This window comes from Mustelus asterias, chromosome 6 (assembly GCF_964213995.1).
Source record: "Mustelus asterias chromosome 6, sMusAst1.hap1.1, whole genome shotgun sequence".
Lineage (NCBI taxonomy): Eukaryota > Metazoa > Chordata > Chondrichthyes > Carcharhiniformes > Triakidae > Mustelus > Mustelus asterias.
In genome coordinates, this window is record NC_135806.1 from 66,505,227 (window position 1) to 66,517,933 (window position 12,707).

The following is a 12,707-nucleotide window of genomic DNA, read 5'->3' on the forward strand; positions in this document are numbered from 1 at the left end:
TGTCCCACACAACAGCTTTGTAGCCCTTGTTGAACTACAGTGATGACCAGTCTCCCTACACCTCCATTTTAAATTCTCATCCCTGTGTTTAAATCACTTTATGGCCTCACTTCCGTAAGTTCCTTTAATCCTAGCACTCTGCAGTCCTCCAACTTGGTTCTTTGGGCATCCCAGCTCCCATTACCCCAATTTGAAGCCATCTCAGTTCCTGTGCTTATCTGCTTTGTTCACATCCATTATCACCCTCATCAAAACTGGTCTTTTCATCACCCATCCTAAAATGTCTCTCTTTGGTTAGCATTCATTTTTTCTGTGATTATTGTCATGGAGTGATGTCACCAATGCTAACCATTTTTAAAATAGACAACCTTTGATTTCAATTTAACAAGTTAAAGCCAAACCAAATTGCATTGTTACTGATTAAAACTATTGTACTGTGGATATCTGAATATAGGTGGGTTTTTCCCATTTGCTGGATTGTTGTAATGTCTGGACTCCGATGAAGGAGGTGAAGCAGATTGTAGAGTGCCGGGATCTGTTTTATTGCTACTTGTTTGTTTCAGGGCACAGGATGAGGCTGCACAACAAGTGAGTGAACTAGAGGAGGATATTGATCAGCGGATAAAGATTGCCGTTCATAACTGCCAAAAGGAGGTGAGATTGTAAAGACAATTCCAAGTCAGATTTTACTACATTTGGGGTGAGTGGAAATCATTTGCCACAGAAATTTAACTTCATGCTGCAATGCATTCAAACCCAGAAATTACAGCACGAGAGATGAATTTCAGATCAAGTTATTGGGGGCAATTCTCCCAGCAACGCAGCGGGCCAGGAGACATTAGTGGAGGCCGTGTAGTGGGCTTCCCGCTGGGCGCCACAGTCGCCGCCCGCCTCTGGCCGATGGATTTCCGGCGTCGTCAGCTCCGTGCCAGAAATCGGCGTGGAGCTGAATAAATTATTCAAATGGGGATTTACATCTGATTAGCAGGCCTGAGACTGAAGTCTGCTCCCTCCTGCCAGGGTTGCTTCACACTAATGGGGTTTACAACAGCTCCCCACTAACAGGAGCTGGCCCGACCTCGCTGGGGTGAAGGGAGACCATGGAGGCCCCCCAGGAAATCGGGGTGAGGGGAGGTGCCGCTCCCTGTGCATTGCCAGCGTGGTGGTGCCAGCCTGGCCTCCTGGCACTGCGGAAGGGGAAAGTGGCAATGCCTGGGGGCACATTGGCACTGCCCACTGGGCATCGGACAATGCCAAGAGGGCGAGGCCAGAGTGAGGTGAGGTCTATAGGGGCAGGGCCTCTGGGGGGAGATTAGTTGGGGTTGGGATCCTGCTGCCACTCTGCATTTGGGATTGCAGGCAGAGGGAGGGAGAACAGCATTCGGGGTTGGCTGTGGGCGGGAAGAGGTTGGGGCTAGCCCAGCCTGGTGTGGTCCGGACACGTCCGGGAGACCAGCGATCGGGGGGTGGGGGGATTGGAGGGGCAGCGATAAGGGGCCGTGGGCTTGGCCAGTGATCCGGCTGATTTGCGCTGATCTCGGCGCTGACAAATCGACACGAACAGTGGCCTGCTCAGCGCTATGCTGCCGGCCTCTCCAGCGGGAATAGGCCCTGCTCCCTGATTTTCAGCGTGATTCACGCTAGGGCACTCTGTGATGCACAGAGTGAGGGAGATTCAGTTTGAAAATAATGCTTAAAAAAAACCAGTGGGATTTTCAAAATGAATCTCCCACACTCTGTGCATCTATAGCCATCTTACCCACGTAACTGTCTATAGACAGTTACATGAGTATCGAGGGATATGGGCCAAATGCAGGCAATTGGGACTAGCTTTGTGATTAAAAACTGGGCGGCATGGACAAGTTGGGCCGAAGGGCCTGTTTCCATGTCGCAAACCTTTATGACTCTATTTACTCCAGTTTGTATGCGAATTCGACACTTAGAATGTTTTGGGAGAATACCGGCCATTGTGTTTTATCCCATGGGGGAATTCCAGAGCCTAAATTCTTTCCTGTGTTTAGATGTACTATACCTCATTTAGAAGTGATTGATGTTGACTCTTGAGAGCTGAAAATGGAAATTGTTCCAGTCCCGATTGCTAACATTCTTCACCCTTAATGAGCCTGAAATTCAGCACACAACACATACAGCAGCCTCTTCAAAAAGAACACTGTTTACTACAGTTTGCGTTGCCTCAGATATTGTTTTTCCCCAGCATAAGCATGTATGGAAATGCAGCAATTTTTCTTTAAGTGTTTTATACCTGACTTTGACATCCTTTGTGTTATAATTTTCAACAGTAAATAGTGCTGGAAAAAAGGTGGAGCTGATAACATTAAGCATCAAGTACATTGTGATTATTAAATATTTACTTATTTATGACCTTCATCTGACGTTATTACCTCAAGCCCACACCTGTGTCCTGACTCCATCTGGAATATTACTAGCACAAAAAAAGAAAATGTTGGAAAATCTCAGCAGGTCTGACAGCATCTGTGGAGAGAGAATAGAGCCAATGTTTTGAGTCTGGATGACCCTGTGTAATATCACTAGATCCAACAAGCACACAGATCATTCTTTCACTCTGTTACCCATATGATTGGAATCTATTAAAGTATGTATGTATCCCGCCATTGTCCAAAGGAGCATAGACATCCCCCTCCATTAAAGAGAGATATTTTGGCTACTCATACCTTAAGGGGCACCACTCCACAAGCATGCATGAGATAAGGAGACAGGGTCTCCATGAATTACCATAGTCGGTATGGGGATTCAACATGCATTCACAGAACCTACAGTGCAGAAGGAGCCCATTCGGCCCATCGAGTCTGCACCGACCACAATCCCACCCAGGCCCTATCTCCATAACCCCATGTATTTATTCTGCTAATCCCCCTGATACTAGGGTCAATTTAGCATGGCCAATCAACCTAACCCACACACCTTTGGAGTGTGGGAGGAAACTGGGGCACCCGGAGGAAACCCACGCAGACAGGGGGAGAATGTGCAAACTCCACACACACAGTGACCCAAACCGGGAATTGAACCTGGGTCCCTGGCGCTGTGAGGCAGCAGTGCTACCCACTGAGCCACCGTGCTGTCCTTTTTGTATTGTTCTGCGTCACACCCATTAAAAGATAATCTCCTACATTCCAAATAAACTCTTTTCCTGTAAAACCGATACCTTTGTTTCGGCCGGGAGGCTGAACAACAGTCCACTTTATCAATCAGAATTGAAATATATTTCATGAAGATGCACTGAGCGTTATATTTATGTTGATCAGCTTTTGGGTTCAAAATAAACTTTCATGTTTGTTGGATCTATTTAGCAGGGAATATGTTACAACGTGTCACCAAACCATCACAATGTAATCACTATTTAAATAAGGGCAATATTTATATAGTTTTCAGGTCAGTGAGTCAGATTCAATTAAGTTGCTTCTAAATAACATTTGTAATATGTAAAGGAGCATACGCGTAGTTTTAACTTGAGACAAATGTCTCTGTATGTTTAAAAAAAAACCACTGGTGCGATCTTACCAGCTGTTCACACTACCTGCAAATGTCTGCGGTCCGGTGCTACAGGAAGCTTCGCCTCTCCAGAGGCTCATCATCTGCCTTGGACTCAGCACGGTCCTGGTTTCCAGCAATGCTCCCACTGTCAGCGTCCTGGGCCTGCTCTGCCTCTGCCATCTCCTCACCCGAGTGTGATGTGCCCTCACCACTGTGCACTACCCCTGGAGGCGATGACCAAATGCCCACTGACGTGAGAGTATCTGCGCTGGTGTCCACTACTGAGAGACAGCGTGACATGGGTAAATGGTACCAAACAAATAAGTCACATTTAAGCTAAACTGATCACAAGGATCTAGTCTGTGTTTGAGAGTTCTGAGGGAATGTAGGGAACAAATAACAAAAGTGCTGAGTACAATTGATGAAGACTTGCTCCAATGTCTTTGACAGCGCTGCTAAGAATTGGGATTGTATTTCAGTAATGGTGAGCAGCAGGGACCTAAAATGAGTCCTTTAATCATGGTGGTGGAGAGTTAGGATTTGCTATCAAGTCTCTGACATTGTTGCTCATGGGTAACCTCATTTTCATGCCATTTGGGGTATAATTAATACCTATTCCCTGCTTTGTAGAAAGGCACCACCTTCTTTGCTGAAATGCAAAATTAGGTGGAGGTATTAATTGTTACACTGATTATGTAGAACTGGATAATGCTAACACAGGTTTCCACTTGAATGTTGTGTGTTTTGAATAGACAGTATTTTGTTATGTTACATATTTTGCTTTGATGTGGCCCAACTCATTTGACTTTGATTGCAGGAACAAAGAAAAGCCGAGTTTGCTCTCAGTAATCTAAAACATCAATATGATGCAAATGTAAATGAACTCCAGAGAACAGTTACAAAACTGAAAAAGGTAAGTGTTGTCTCTAAGCTGATGTTAAAAAGATGTTTGAGAATGCAGCCTGAAGTGAGTCCTGATTCATTTTGTTTGGAATTGGCATTAATGTTTTTAAAAAAAAGTCATTTTGCAAAATGAACTTTTCGAAAGGTCATTTGTAAAAGCCAAGTGATTTTCTAGGAACAAGGGCCCACATTTTTATGCCTCCATTCATGTCAGAATGGAGGAGGAAGGACTTTGAAGATGGCCAGCGAGTGCTGATTCTGGGATCCCTGCCCCTATTTCTGTTTCTGCACTTATTGCTGGTGCAGGATGAAGTTGTAGGTTTTGAGCACAAATGTTGCAGTCTCAACTTTACCAGATTCATTGTGAGGGTGGACATCTTGGACCCTTAATGGGGACAGGCCAGCATTTGTAGGAAGTGTGGTTAACAGGACCTCAGAGGAGGAGCCCTAATTTGGAGTCAGAAAGCTCTTGACAGATAAGTTTTAAAGTTGATTGGATAGTGTATGATTTTGTTTAGTATTTAAGTATGGCTTTATAATATTTTAATGCAGTGATTGATCAGAGAGAATTGTCCTTCAAAGGTAACTGACCCTTAAATTGACCAGCATTGACCAATAAATGATTCCATACATTCAGCAGTATTGGGAATCATTGTCTCTATGGGACCCTGTGATTTGAATTTTACAAAAGTCCAGTTTGCTGAGGCTTTAAAAAGAAATCTGTAGATATCTGATTTTGATAGACCATCTACTGAACCTTTGAAAAAAGAGACCAAATGCTAGCCATTTATTTAGTTAAATTTAAAGGGCTGAATCCCCCCCCCCATGGAAATCGTAGTGGGCAGAGTGGTCCATGCAAAGGTCCATTGACCTTGGGCAGAAATTTCTAGCTTTGGGGTGAGCGCGGCTAGAGAATGCTGCCCAAAGGGTTGTATTCAATCTAAGGGTTTGTTAATACAGCTGAGCCCATTATGAATCCTTGGCTTGGCTGAGTTTCAAAAAACCACCAATGGTTGAGCTCAGCAAGGGATTGTTTATACAGCTGTTATGGGGACATTGAGTTTATTAGTGTTATGAATTTAATTTATGGATCTTTGATGTGGTATTTGAATGACTATTTTTTATTACAAAAAATGTATGACCAGTTAATAGGACAAGCCTCTTTTAATAGGGGAATGAAAGATTTTTTTAAACTGGAGTATGAATGGCTGTGTGTTAATTTAAAAGCTTTGTGATCTTGTAAGATTATTTTCTTTCTAAACACATTTCAAAGACTTTGTAGTTTTATATGGCTCAAGCCTTCTCTGCAGAGTGGATACTGAGTGAGTGGCTATGCAGGGTAAATTGGAAGGGGGTCATTGGCGTATGGATGCCCAAGATGGCGCCAGAACATGGCGACCTCTTGCAAGCTGTGTCCAGCATACTCTCTAATTCTATCTTTTACTCTCGTTCTATGCTTCTAAAACTTTATTCTAACTCTTTTCATTAAGTTGATCTTTCTCTACACCCTAGCTATGACTATAACAGTACATTCTGCACTCTCTCTCCTTTCCTTCTCTATGTACAGTATGCTTTGTCTGTATAATGCATAAGAAACAATAATTTTCACTATGCCAATACATGTGACAATTATAAATCAAATCAAAGGAAAGGGCATGGTAATGTTAGGGGACATGGTGGGAACATGCAGGATTGAGCAGGCTTGGGGAGCTTGGAGGCTGCATGGCAGATCTGGAAGGAACATGGGGTGAAGGATGAAGAGGGGAGACCTACCAACAATGTAGAGAACTGATACAGTGTCTCAGCGAATGCCCCTCGCACAATTAGTCTGCTTCCATTCCTACAGAAGGTCTGACTCCAGCCTGAGCCCACCTCCCTGAGATGAAAATGCAAATCAGAGATAGAATCACGAAATTTGGAAATTTACTGAATCCTAATTCCTGTCTCCTCGATGAAAATTCAGGCCAAGTGGACATTGAGTCTGTGGTGCCACATGAGGTTGAGCATACCATAATCTAAACTGCAAACATGTTTACCTCTTATCCTCTTTACAAATAGAGGCTATGAGTTCATAAAAGGTGAAGTTGGAGATGAAGCTTGAGGGTATCCTCTATTTTCAAAGTTCCTAATGCCATGCTGTGCTTGTGATCTGATATACCCTGTAACAGCTTCTATCTCATGATGGGATGGGAATGTTCTCATGTGCAGATTCAAATATGAATCCCATCCTCAGCAAAGGAGTGGAGACACTAGGAGCTGGATTTTGGAAGCTGGCCAGAGGCGGGGGTAGAAGCCACTGGACCTGGAATTTCCCAACATCATCCGGTTTGCCAGTTTGCTGGAATCTTCCTGTCTTGGGGCAATGGTTAAGAAGGCAAGTTGTGTGGGATGACAACCATCCAGCTGCAAGTGGGGAGTAGCTTGTTAGCATAATTAGAAGGCCAATCAAAAGCTGATGAATTCCACGCTGTCTGCTGGCTCTCTGTGGTGTTGGAGCATGACACACTTGGAGAGTCAGTTGTGGTCTCGCCCCATGGTGGTCTAGAAGCTACAGCACTTTCTTTTTGAAAGAGTTTGGAAATATTTTTGAGGCGCTCTTTCCCTCCTTTATCTGCAATGGAAGGCTGCTGCTGCCCTCACTACTGGAGGGCTTCCTGTTGATCCTCTAACTTCTGGAGTCTGCCTGCCATCAATAATTAATGGTGAGTGCATCTTTCTGGCCGTTAATTGGCCTTTCACGATGTGCTTGTCACGCCATTGTCATGAGGACTGGGGCTTAGAAGTTATCCCAACATTGGGATCATGACCCATAAATGACAACCCAGCTCATGTGTCCTGGGACTTCTCCAGAGTTGGGGAATGAAGTGCATAGACCTAAAGCATTGAGTATAATGGAAATTAAAATAAACAGTTTGAATAACAGACAGATGATCTACAGCATCATTTTACATCCCCCAATATGTTGAAAATCTGTCTCCTTCTGGCTGCCATTTTTAAACTTTTAAGCATGGCCCTGGAATTGGAAAGTTCTCTTCCAAGCCTCACACCATCCTGACTTGAAACTACCACTGTTTTTTCACTGCCACTGGGGCAAAATCCTGGAACTCCCTGCTTAACAGCACTGTGGATGAACCTACACCTGCAACAGTTCAAGAAAGCAGCTCATCACCACCTTCAAGGGCAATTAGGGATAGGCGATAAATGCTGGCTTAGCCATCGATGCCCACGTCCCGCGAATGAATAAAAAAAATGTTGGTAGCCACCACCAGCCTGCAGCTGCTCCAACTCTGAAGGCAGGCCAGAGAGCCGGTCTGCACTGCACGGTGGGCATATACCGCTGACATGATTCCCCAATTCCAGGCAGTTTCAGGTCAACTGCCACTCATTTAAGAACCGTACACTCGACTAGCACCCTGATCTAGGAGAGGGAAGGTGAGTGTAGAAATGGCCTTTGAGTAAAGTCTTCAATTTGCCTCACAGCTTTGGTGGTTACTTAAAGTTATATATGAATCATTGTGAAAGTTGTGGAAAAATAATCTTTCTGATTTGCTTTCATTCGGTGTGGAAAAACTAGAAACACATTATTTTCCTCTTGCAGTTAGAAGAACAATACAGATCCTTTAGCCCAAAGGAGGAGAGCATTGGACTGAAAAGAAAAATCAATGAATTTACTTTGGTAAGAAAGCATGTTTCTGCACACTGGGTTATTACTGAGTCTCGGGCAACATTCAGTAGGTCGAGATGAATCCGGTTCTGCAACATAGGATATTTCCAACATATTTCTGAATAAATTTCATGACACAACTCTTGTGTGCCTTTCCGAATCTTTCTGATACATTAATCAGATGCTTCTGTACCTCACCTAACCTGTGTCTGATGAGTGGAATGGGATTGGCCACTTATTTTACACTTTGCCTAATTTTATTTTCTGTTGAAGTCAGTGGAAGATAAACTTCAACAGGGTGGAGAAAAATAACTGAACCAATCCTACTGTTTCCTGCTATGCTGATTCTGTTAAAATTGCTCTCTTGGTTATAGCACAGCAGTAGATTTATAAAAAAACTGTAGCTTTCTAATTAATGCAAAGAAACTTGAAGAATTTACAAGCATGGTATGTGAATCGCTTGGATTGTGCAATACCATTTTCAATCTTATGAATACGCAAAGTCCTGAATCTTTCAGATACATGATTGTATGACATGTGATTCAATATCATTAATTTACTGCCTTTGGTATTTTTCTGCGATATTGTATATACTGGGATAGTAAACTGTTCTACACAAAGTGAATGTGGAACTTTTAGTTTTGTGGACAGCTATCACACTGTTTTAGCTCTCTTGCCCCAGTGATACAGTTGCTTCATTGAGGTGTAGAGATTCATGGGTTGCAGGATTTTTAAAATCCATTTATTGAATTTGCTGTGTGACATTCTGTACTAGCAGTGCTACATCACAAAGCCTAACCTGCATTCACTCCAGCTGTCCATATTTAAAGGCAGCTGTTCCAAAATCAGCCATCCTTACATTGTGCACAAACGCATGTTCGAGGATTTCTGAGAAAAAGCTTTTTTTAAAAAATCACTTCCTTCAATGACATGATGACATTATCCAGTGAACAATTGAATGTGAGAATGTCCCAGGTACATTTCCCAGTTACTGCTGTGTTAAGAATGGACATATTAAAATTAGTCTCAGTACCCCATGGTTCAGGAAAGGTAAAATGTCAGCCAGGCTTCCCACCCCTGATTGCTATCCCCCAACCTCCTCTGGGAGTATGCATGTGTGGATGTTGGTTGAGGACAAAATCGAGCTTTAGTGTGGTGCTACCTATGGTTGCATAGCCAACAACTTTCAGTCAAGGCTTGTAGTGAATTTCTGTGCAGCTTACCCCAGGAAGGAGAGAGCATCTTAAGGAATGGAAGGAAAAGCGAAAAATTGGCAAGATCAAACTTGCAAGATCCATTTATAGTCTCTTCATTCGCCCACTATGCACTATCTGTGGCCAAGGTGATTTGGTAGCTTGTTCTCAGGACATTAGTGAATTAGAGGTGTTTTCACAACGATAGTTGTCATGGTCACCATTCCTGAGACTAGCTTTATATTCCAGATTTATTAATTGAATTTAAATTCCACCAGCTGCCATGGTGGGATTTGAACCCATGTCCCTAGAGCATTAACCTGGATCTCTGGGTTGCTATGTCCAAAGATATTACCATTATGCCACAGTCTCCCCTGAACAGTACAATAGTATGGATAGAGCAAAAATGGCACAAAGTTATCTTCTGATGGTTGATCCCTTCATTTTCTCCTTCCTTCTGGGAGTAATACCTGATCTACGTATGTTATCTCCTTCAGATATTGTGCCTGTAATGTGTTTAGGATGATGATGTGATGCATTATTCCACCTTGTTATAATGTCAGTTATCCATTTAAAATAGTCTAAAAGTGCACCTTATGAGCGAGGGCATTGAGGCTTGCAAGCTGAATTCAGTCAAGAAATGTTAATGCTTGTTTTTTGTGATCATTTATAGGAAAATGATAAACTGAGGAAAGAACTACTTGAAGCTCAAACTAACACAATGCTGCTGCAGAGTGAAATAGATACTTTGAAAAGTGATTACGCAGATCAGAGTTTGAATTTAGAACGGTAAAATAAATTGAAATAACTAATTGCGCTAGGACCTCAAATTAAAGTGCAACTATAGTTGCTGCACAAACCCTTGTGTGAAATAATGTATTTTTATTCCTGTCTCCAATTTTATTTCGATTGCAGGAATCATGACATGGTCCAAGAGTATACAGATGATAGGGACAGCCTAGTGCGGCAGATTGAAATGCTTCAGTAAGTATCGTTTATTGAAGTTTCTCAATAACACTTCAGGTGGATAAACCCGTTCAGTTGTCTGTGTTGTTTCTGAATATTTTGAGCCTCTTTAAAATCGCCAGCTTACATTTCACAACCTGGTGTGTTTACTCAAAGGGATAGTGGACACAGTAGCACTACACAGATCTACTTGTGGATATGGAGTGGAAAATGCTGCTGATTAATGTTCACACAGCTTGAGCCAACTGGAGTGGCATATACACATGTCCCTTGTGCGCTCAAAGTTGTAGAAGGTGTGTTATTATGACATGACTCAATGACCTGATGAAACACCAGGATAGTGCGGGGCTGTTGACGTTTATTGGCCAAGACAGCAAGTGGCCCTTGAGGACATCCTGGAGCAGCTCTGGACAATGCTTCAACTAAGCACTGAGGTAGCAGACTGCTGGCTGGTTTAGAGACCAGCACTGGTGGAGTGACAATGGTGGGAGCTAGAATGTGCTCATCCTGACAGGGGACAACAGGCTCACATTCCATGATGCTCAAGCCGCTCCAAACTCAGCAGTCCTCGAGATCTGCTGGAAAACTGCCAAGCTGCTGTGGGAGCTTGTACGTTCTGCTGAGCAATGAGATTGACACCACATTTGGCAGCTGTCTATGCCTGCATGGGAGGAGCCAGGCATCTCATGGCCTCTCTCACCTTCCACTGCAGCACTGAGCAATTGGGATGCTTTCACTTGTGCTACAGTGTGTGACAACAGCCACCAGATGCTTCATCACAGGTGGGCCTGCTGGAACTGTCATGGAATTATCCACCACTTCCTTGGTGGAAAGAGTGGACTCCAAACTTGGCACAATGCCTTCCAACATGATACAGCCTCCATATTTCTAACGAGTGTACAAAGCATGTCAGCTTGGCTGTTCATCAGGTTTCTCCTATGAGTCCGCTACAGTGGAATTGGGGTGTGGTTTTGCCCTCTGGGGAGTTCACATACAGCTCCATGCAGGTTTCTGGTGCGGAGCTGACGGCACCAGAAATCCAGTGGCCGGAGACTCGGGGAGGCTAAACGGCCTCTGCTCGAGTCTCCCGGCTGGGAGAATCGCCCCCAAGATCCTGAGTGGTCTTGACAAGGTGGATGCAGAAAGGATGTGCCCTCTTGTGGGGGAATGTAGAACTAGGATCACTGTTTAAACATAATAACCATGATGTGGAGATGCCGGTGTTTGACTGGGGTAAGCACAATAAGAAGTCACACAGCACCAGGTTAAAGTCCAAAGGTTTCTTTGGTAGCACAAGCTTTCGGAGCAGTGCTCCAAAAGCTTGTGGCTTGTGCTACCAAATAAACCTGTTGGACTTTAACCTGGTGTTGTGTGACTTCTTATTAAAAATAATAGGTCATCCATTTCAGACAGAGATGAGATTACATTTTTTTTTCAGAGGTTGGGGAGTCTTTGGAATTCCTGTCCTCAAAAGGCAGTGGAAGCAGTGGGAGGTGACGTGCCATTTGCCTGTGCTGGGATTCTCTGGTACATGCACACGCGCACACACACGTGAAATGGAAAATGCAAACAGAATAACCATGGGCCTTCTGCTCACCTCCCACTGCCCCACCTTCTCTCATTCCTAACCTTGTCTTTATGTTATTAAAGAACAAAGAAAAGTACAGCGCAGGAACAGGTCCTCAGCCCTCCAAGCCTGTGCCAATCACGATGTCCTAACTAAACTTTAAAAAAAATCTTCTGCCCTTACTCGGTCCGTAAGTCTCTCTCTTTCCTCCCTATTCATGTACCCATTCAGATGCCTCTTAAATGTTGTTAATGTGCCTGCTTCCACCACCACCTCTTGGAGGATTGGAGGGCTGAGGACCTGTTCCTGCGCTGCAATGTTCTTTGTTCTTTAATAACATAAAGACAAGGTTAGGAATGAGAGAAGGTGGGGCAGTGGGGAGGTGAACAGAAGGCCCATGGTTATTCTGTTTGTGTTTTCCATTTCGCATGTGTGTGTGCGTGTGCATGTACCAGAGAATGCCACCACAGGCGAATGGCACGTCATCTCCCGCTGCTTCCACTGCCTTTTGAGGACAAGAGTTCCAAAGGCTCCCCAACCTCTGAAAGAAAAGATGTAATCTTACCTCTGTCTGAAATGGGTGACCCAGCCTTCAGGAGAACAGTGACCACGACACCACACAACCCTGCCACAGCAATCTCTGCAAGATGTGCCGGATCATCGACACGGATGGCATCATCTCATGTGAGAACACCATCCACCAAGTACATGGTACATACCCTTGCGACTCAGCCAACGTTGTCTACCTGATACGCTGAAGGAAAGGATGTCCCGAGGCATGGTTCATTGGCGAGACCATGCAGATGCTACGACAACAGATGAATGAACACCACTCAACAATCACCAGGCAGGAGTGTTCTCTTCATGTGGGGGAGCACTTCAGCAGTCACGGGCATTCAGC

The 12,707-nt window shown here is 44.0% G+C and overlaps 1 protein-coding gene across 1 annotated transcript in view; it reads left to right on the forward strand.

Annotated features, from left to right (window-relative positions):
• Positions 1-12,707, forward strand: part of rasef (RAS and EF-hand domain containing) — a 69,050-nt gene that overhangs the window by 22,702 nt on the left and 33,641 nt on the right. Inside the window, exons 3-7 of the mRNA XM_078215400.1 lie at positions 564-654; positions 4,331-4,426; positions 8,015-8,092; positions 9,947-10,062; positions 10,189-10,257. Of these exons, the coding sequence (XP_078071526.1) occupies positions 564-654; positions 4,331-4,426; positions 8,015-8,092; positions 9,947-10,062; positions 10,189-10,257 (450 nt within the window). The remainder of the gene's footprint in view (positions 1-563; positions 655-4,330; positions 4,427-8,014; positions 8,093-9,946; positions 10,063-10,188; positions 10,258-12,707) is intronic.